The following is an 8,274-nucleotide window of genomic DNA, read 5'->3' as shown; positions in this document are numbered from 1 at the left end:
TTTTTACACTAGTGTAGTGTCAAAAACGCTCTTATATTATGGGACGGAGGGAGTAGTTATTATATGAATTTCTGTATAAAGATGAGTCGTATAGAATCGAAACAGATCAAGCAAACAATACAATAAACACACACAAAAATGTTTATTGAGAAGACAATAATAAACATACAAATAGATTAGACGGTTTTTTTAGGGTTAATAGATTAGACGGTTATGTAGTGGGCTTCACACGTCAAAATCAAAACATCTAAATGGGCCGGGCCAAACGCTGCACCAGGGAACTACGTAGTGGGCCTCAGGCAACTCCCAGTCAGCAGAAGGCCTGCCGGAGTCGGTCAGCGCAATCGAAATCAAACAGAACTCTTTACAATAAAATTGGGCCCATGTTCGCGATGTTTCCCTCTTGCAATCGCATCGCGACTGTTTTGCCCTAATCCTCAGCGGGCGCCTCTCCCCCTGCATCGCGAATACTCGGCTCCGCCCCCGCGGCCTCTCGAACACTCCCAAACCCTAGCTTTGGCGTGAACCCCATGTCGGGGTCGTACGGATCCGACGACTACCGCGGCGGCGGCTACGGCGGCCGAGGTCGCCTCAGGATCCTCGGAATCGGTTTTGTCTCCTCTTCGCGGATCGTTTTTCTGACCTTTTTCGTGTTTGTGTAGGCGGCGGCGGCGGAAGTGGTCGTGGGCGCGGAGGTGGTGGAGGATATGGCGGCAGCGGTGGCGGTGGTGGAGGATACGGAGGCGGCGGCGGCGGGGGAGGGTACGGCGGTGGCGGGAGAGGGGGTAGTGGTGGAGGAGGAGGCTACGGCGGTGGTGGCGGAGGCGGAGGCGGGAGAGGTGGCGGGCGCGGGGGTGGACGCGAAGGCGACTGGACTTGCCCTGATGCAAGGTGGGTATCGAATTCTCATCATCTCGCTCTAGGATTTGGCGTTGGGCTCGGCTGATCCAGCCGTTGTCTTCTGAACTTGTTATGGGCATTTAGGCTTGGTAGAACTTTCATGATATTTTATTGTGGGAGCTTATGCTGTATCGCCTTGACTGGAATTTCAAACATCCCATCATTCTGATGCTTTAGTTTCAACTTCTGCTAGATGCCCTATTGCTTTAAAATCATAACTTATGATGCGATGTTATTCCTGTGTGCAATTTACATTCGAAAATATTGCTGGGCCATATGTTGATATACTAGCGTATCTGCCCTGGTTATTTACTCCGTTATATATTTTATTGGTTTTTACACCAGAGCATGCATTTAATTTACGGTTTTACTTCCACTGTCCGGGTTTATTAGACCCTCTTTCATTTTGAGCCAAAGTTTGACCATGAATTTAAGTAATAAAATATAAATGTATGTAACGAAAACTATTCCATAGAAAACCTCTTTCAAATACAAATCCAACAATATACTTTGTGTAGCATATACTTTATATATTTTTAGTTAAATGCATGGTCAAACTTGGATCCAGAATACAATGGGGCCTAATAAACCCGGACGGAGGTAGTATGTCTTAGCAATGTTGTGCTCTTATTGGAAACATTGGTGGGCTCTAGTTTTGTAAACACTACCAGTTGTTTTCATGCTAAGGGTATTATCTTGTATGGAATCCTTGAGACTAAAAATATATGAACTCTTGTTGCAGCTGCCTTAATGTGAACTTTGCAAGGAGGACTGAGTGCAATAAGTGTGGGGCAGTTAACCCAAGTGGAGGTGGAGGTGGTGGCGGCGGGTACGATAGGTCTGGTGGAGGTGGGGGGTACAGTCGTGGTGGTGGTGATCATGGTTCAGGAGGTGGTGGCTACAGCAGAGGTGATGGGGATTACAACTCTGGTGGTCGTGATGGTGGTGCCGGGGGAGCAAGAGGAGGGTACAATCGTGATGGTGGGAGCGGCCGTGGTTTTGATGACCACCGTGGTGGGAGCGGTGCTGGTTATGGGGGAAGAGGCCAAGAGAACAACCAAGGTGACGGTGGCTATGGGCAGGCTCCCCCTAAAGGCCCTCCATCCTATGGCGGTCCTCCAGGTGACTATGCACCGCCCCCAAGTTCCTATGGAGGCAACAATGTGTACAGTTCAGACTCTGCAGTGCCACCCCCCAACAGCTATGGCGGTGGTCGAGGCCCTTACCCACCAAGCTATGGTGCCCCACCTCCGAACCCATACAGTGGCGGTGCCCCAGGGGGGCAAGGAGGCCTGCCACCTACATATGATGGTGGTTATGGTGGTCGGTCTGCGCCTGGGGGTGGAGGCGCAGGTGGTGCTCCACCTCCTTATCATGGCGGAGGTGGAGGTGGCGGTGGTTATTCTGCAAATGCTGCCCCTGAACCTACTACAAAGGTTAAGCAGTGTGATGCAAACTGTGATGATTCCTGCGACAATGCAAGGATTTACATCTCAAACCTGCCTCCCGATGTGACTGTTGAGGAACTGCAAGAGCTTTTTGGAGGAATTGGCCAGGTATAATTTACCTTCTCTTGAATTCTTTATCAATGTAATATCCTTGAGCTCCGCATGCTGTGGATCTGTGCGTCGTCTAAAAACATATTTTGTGAGGTGCTCCTTAATTTAAACTGTATGCATTAGTTCTTTATTGCCTGAATGCCTGGTATGTGTTCCTCTTAAAATATCTCACTTTCAACCTGGGTTGTTAATGCCTGTGTCATATGATGTGAAGTTGTGTTCTGTTTTCATCAGTTCATAGTTCATATTAAGTGTGTAAGCTGCACTTACTGATATTCGTAATAATATTTTCTATAATCACTGCATGGTTGGACCCCGTCTATCATTCTTTTAACTTTTTAAGATAAGGTGCTTATACAAATCAGATGCGAAGTTTACGTGTGGTAAGACCATAGTGAGGGTAATTCTATCTGATACATAGTTAGTAATAATCAGCTTGACTCTGCTCACATAGTTCTAGTCCAAAATAGGCCAATATATTTTTTGATTCCTGTTACCTCAATGTATGTTTTAGTTTTTTACTTAAAAACTTTATAGCCATGCTGAGTCGGTCAGGTAACATATCTTTGCCCAAGAACTCGCGAGATGGCACCCCCATTGCTCTTGCTAATCTTAGAGAATAGAATACTGTTGTTTCTCAATTATGTCGAGCACTTGTTGGTCATTTTATTTTGTTCTTGCAATACTTGCAACTACTTTTTTAAAGGTTGGAAGGATCAAGCAAAAACGTGGCTACAAAGACCAGTGGCCCTGGAACATAAAAATCTACACTGATGATTCTGGGAAAGCCAAAGGAGATGCTTGCCTTGCTTATGAAGATCCTTCTGCTGCTCATTCAGCTGGTGGATTCTACAACGGTATGTTTAGTGCTGTGGTTGCCACGATGCATCACATTTTTCTATATAACACTCTGTGCTTTCCACTTCATAATGCATATGCTCTTCTTCGTTTTCAGATTATGACATGAGAGGCCGTAAAATTAGTGTTGTGATGGCTGAGAAATCAGCACCTAGAGCTCCTACATCTGGTCATGGGTAAGTACATCTTGCTTGTTTATCTGATAAGTGCAAATTCTGGAATGTAATGTCTACTCTGGGCCAATTATACCCTCTGGCTCGTGCTACAGTTTGATATCTCAATTTGCATTTTCCAATCATTGTCATATTATTTTGTCCTGCGTCATTGTGTGATTTACAGGCCTCTTAAAATTATTTAGCGGATATGAGAATATGTCATGAGTTTGTCTGGTTGTTGCATTTTGGCCTGAAGAGGACAGAATGGAACCCAACCAAGTTAACCTGAATCAAATTATGTATCAGACATTGTTGTCATGTTACATATGCCTTGGATGACCAGATAAAGTCTGGAATCATTGCCAAGTACAGTTGACCAATATGTGGTTTTTCTTTTAAGGAGCTGAGCCTTTAAATCAGCATATATCTTATGTATCTCCAGCTCAGTATAACTAAAATCATGATTGGTTGTATGATGTTAATATATAACCTGTTTGCCGCATTACTTGTTGTGCAGAGGCGGACGCGGTGGAGGCGGCGGCTATGGCGCGGATAGACGCAGAGATGGAGGAGGCCATGGGCCTAACAGAAACCAGGGTGGTGGTTCGCGTTCGCGGCCGTACTGAAAACAGTCATATAATTACTAAGATTGTCATCTGCAAGAAACCATTTATATTCATGTTCTCTCTGGACTTGTACTCATACAGGAGATCGTAAGGTAGGTTGTCTGCTTTTCCTGGACTTCTGTTCCATTGTCTTACTCCAGTGCTGGTCGGATGTTTGTTTGTCAAAAGTGATTGATCTATGTTATGTGAATTTTTCCTTAGAGGCAGCTGGATAAGCTCCAAATGCTGATATGTTTGAGATGTTATTACAGGTGAGTGCCAATCTATTATGATTATGCAATGCTTTGCTCTTATGGTGATTAGTTTCACCATATTATGATTTTTCCTTTTTTGATCTAATGCTTACATTCCACATGGTATTCAGCCGGTGGATCACTGCTGTAAGCTTTGGATTTTGCTTTGGAGAACAGGTAGGGTGTTTTTGTTGTGTGGTTGATTCGCTTGATCCAGGATAGTCTGCTAGCGATGTGTTTATGTGAATCTTATTTACTTGAAGTAAAGCCCTTCTGAATACGAGGAAATTAGCAGCTCTTAACGACATTTCCTTTATCTAGTCCTTTTGAGTTTCCATCTGCTAACTGAACTTCAGTGGCGTGTCATTGCTGTCTGCTCTTTCAGACAATCCTGAAGCTGCAGATCCAGCTTCAGTTCAATTGGCTCTGATTTTCTTCAATTCATTTCTTTCCTTGTATTGTTCTTCACGGTAAACGGCAGCTGTCATATGACATACTACTTGAGTAATGTTTCATTGCAGCTGTTATATGACGTACTTGAGTAATATTTCACTTCATCCGGTGATGTTTTGCGCAACTTATGGTACTTGAGTAATGTTTCACTTATTTCTTCAAATGCGATTTATGTGTTACCAAGAGGATTGTATTAGTTTATGTTGGTACTCTCATTGCCCTCCTCAGGACAGGACGTGCGCATTGCGTGCGTCTACGTTACCACGCGTGGACGTTGAATCATCACAGAAGTCAGCTCACAGATAAACTAGGTTTTCTGTACACGTAAAATAGAGTAGTGAGCCAACGTGATGGAAAATCTTCCACAATGTACGTGCAAAATTATACCAACTCTTTCACAGCGATACGATGTTGATTTTGTGAGAATACAACCTTCTAGGGCATCTCCAACGCGGACCTCAAGAAAATGAATTAAAATGAAATGAAGGCTGGGTATTCATCCAAATTCTTTTTTCTCTAAATGTAGTATATGGACTAAACAACACAACGCTAGCAATATATGAATAAAACAACACTAGCATAACGGCAATAGCAATATTTTAGTATATCAGACCATAACGACATAAATACATAAGTACCTTTTGATTAATAAAGTGATGATATCCTTCTTACAATATAACTCTGCGGTCGCCTTTTTGAAATAAATTGATGACATCTTCATCTTTCACTTGATTGAAAAATTATCTCTTAACGAATGTAACCAAACAATTGTTCAAATATTCATCACCCATTTTGTTCACTTATTCTTCACATAGCTCATTGAAGATAATACCCTTTCAACACCAGCAGTAGCTACCGGCAGAATCAATACCAACTTAAGAAGCTTGTAAACAATTTGATATTGTTCATGCTTGTTTGTCTCAACAAGCATAACTAAAAGCTGACACAGATTTTTCAGATTTTGAAACCTTTTATCTCTACGCACATTAGTAACATACATGTTTAGTTGCCATGGAAGTCTTGCCAGTTCATCCCTTGTAAAATCAGAAGCATAAAACTTTGTAGCAAGCCTAACCAACTTCTCTTCGTCATAAGCAGCAAATAGATGAAGTGGACAGAATGCTGCCATGCAAGAAAGTAGCTACGTGTTTACCTCATCAAATCTGCCATTTAGCTCACTGGTTTGCCTATCAATGAAATCCACAAACATATCAACCTTGAAGTGGTGGTAATTGGTCGCACCATTACATAAACCCTTTTTAGGCCGGCTAACGGGAAAGTAAGGACCCTCCATATCAACAACTTTGATGTTATGCTTTGTACAAAAAGATGTGACCTTTGTGATAAAATCATCACATCCAGCATCGGTCCTCAAAGCCTTCAAGTAATACTTTGTGTCACCAACAAGCTTAATAGCATGAACAATATCTTCGTCTTGCTTTTGCAAAGCTCTACACAACTCATCTGTGTGTTCAAATATTTCTTGGATCAAGTGTGCCATGAAAACAAACTCAAATGATCGAAATATTGTCTCTATGGATAGAGCCGCTTGTGCCTCCGCACCATGGTACTAGTCTCCAATCTTGCGAAGGACTCGTCGTAGTGCACCATACATAGAGATGACATGGTTCACAGTTTTGAAGTGAGAGCCCCAACGTGTATCACATGACCTTCCCAAACCCATTTCCTGATCAGGCCACTCCCTGTTTCTACTCTTCCAATTCCAATGCATCAATGAGTTCTTCAGTCTGAGCTATTCGAAGCATTCTCATCTTTTTACAAGACATGCCAAGAGCATTTAACAAGTGTGCAAGCTGCTAAAAGAACCAAGTACAATCACCACTCTCCTTAGCAACAGCAACAAGAGTTAACTGTAGTGGATGGGCAAAACAATGAACATAGTAGGCAGAAGGAGACTCACCCATAATCAGTTTTTTCAGGCCATTAACATTACCTCTCATATTACTAGTTCCATCATATCCTTGCCCATGAACCATTGCAAGGGTCAAATTGTATTCCATAAGCATTTTCTGAATTGCAACTTTTAGTGTCAAAGAGGTAGTATCTTCAACATGAGCAAGACCAAGAAATCTTACAACCGCCCTTCCTTTCTTATCAACATAACGCAAGCAAACAACCAACTGTTCATTCTGATACACATCACTAGACTCATCTACAAGTATTGCAAAATGACCACCATCAAGTTCTTCAATGGCTAGTTTAGTAGTCTCTTATGCACAACATTTTATCACCTCTTGTTTATATCATGGTGAGTCATCCTGCAAACCCTGTCAACCTCTTCAAAATTTCCTGCTAGCGAATTTAGAAGCTCAAGGAAATTTCCTTTATTTAGTGAGTCTTCACTTTCATCATGTCTTCTAAATGTCAAGCCTTGGCGCAACAGAAATCTCAGACACTTGAGTGTCCATGTCAAACGCTGTTTATACAAAGCCTTGTATTGTGAGGTGTTTGAAGCAATAGACTCCCGAATTCATGTTTGTGGTGTAGTGAACTTATCATACTTCTCTTGAGCTTCAGCATGAGCACTACTAACCTCACCTTCATGTTTCTTCAATCTTGACTTCATGTTCCAGTTATTAAATCCCTTCTTCACGAAAGCATCTCCACTGGGACATCTTGTTTTATCCTTGAACAAATAGCAAACGAAGCAGAAAGCTCTATGTTTTTCCACACTATACTCAATCCACGGAAATTCTTTAAACCAAACACGGCAAAATCGACGCTCTTTTCCACTTTTATTTGTAAACTTGAACTTATGATTCTTTGGTTGACATGACCCCATCTCAATATATCTCCTTCTTACTCTATCTTGGTCATTAACAACATACACTGAGATGGGAATCCGCTTTCCAGGATCATGTTCGAGTGCCTCCAAATCTGCTTGCATCGGTTCATAATCTTCATCAATAGATTCATCATCTTCTACATGAGGTGTTGAGGTTTCTCCTCTACTCTCCGGTTCTTGCCATAACACCAATTGCAAATTGCTCTCAAAATGAACAGGAGAAGTACAAGTACTAGATGCAGCTACTGTCTGATTCGGTGTGGATACTTCATCTATTTTCCTTTCCTTGAAGCCTTTTCCCACATTGCAAATATGCTACTGCCAACAATTCCACTCCTCTTCATCTACGTTAGGAAAATAAGGGGAACATAAATTTAAATACTTGCATCTGTTAAATAGATTGACTACCTGAGCAAATCAAGAAATTCCCAAATTGGGGGCGAGGGCGGAGGTCGTCGCACCTTCTGTTTCTGAAGAGGAGGGGCGGGCGGGGGTCGGGCGCCGCCGGTGCGGGTGGCGGGGCACCGCCGCCAGGGTCGCTTGTACCTGCTCGATTGCTGCTCCATCCGAAGCTGAAGAGGAGGGGCGGACGGGGGGCCAGGCGCCGCCGCGAGAGTCGCCTCCGACGGTTGACATCGGCCTCCGGCAGCGCTGCGTGCCTGCGTGTCTGCGAGCGTTGCGTGC

The 8,274-nt window shown here is 43.2% G+C and overlaps 1 protein-coding gene across 2 annotated transcripts; it reads left to right on the top strand.

The window, feature by feature from the left end:
• The first annotated feature begins 397 nt into the window (after nt 1-397).
• LOC109772368 (transcription initiation factor TFIID subunit 15b) lies at nt 398-4,343 on the top strand. 2 transcript variants are annotated; one of them, XR_012204238.1, is made up of 7 exons: nt 398-585; nt 663-891; nt 1,643-2,456; nt 3,166-3,316; nt 3,415-3,493; nt 3,990-4,190; nt 4,300-4,343. XR_012204238.1 is itself a non-coding variant. In XM_020331055.4 (6 exons), exons 1-6 carry the CDS (start codon nt 531-533, stop codon nt 4,096-4,098), a joined length of 1,437 nt encoding a protein of 478 aa, XP_020186644.1. In that variant the 5' UTR covers nt 398-530; the 3' UTR covers nt 4,099-4,298. The 2 variants fall into 2 exon arrangements, 1 of the variants encoding a protein (XP_020186644.1); XM_020331055.4 differs by lacking the exon at nt 4,300-4,343 and having other exon boundaries at nt 3,990-4,298.
• The last annotated feature ends 3,931 nt before the right edge of the window (nt 4,344-8,274 follow it).

Source organism: Aegilops tauschii, chromosome 3 (genome assembly GCF_002575655.3).
Source record: "Aegilops tauschii subsp. strangulata cultivar AL8/78 chromosome 3, Aet v6.0, whole genome shotgun sequence".
In the NCBI taxonomy this organism is placed as follows: Eukaryota; Viridiplantae; Streptophyta; class Magnoliopsida; order Poales; family Poaceae; genus Aegilops; species Aegilops tauschii.
The sequence above is the reverse complement of the archived record's forward strand: the minus strand, read 5'-3'. Positions and strand labels throughout refer to the sequence as shown.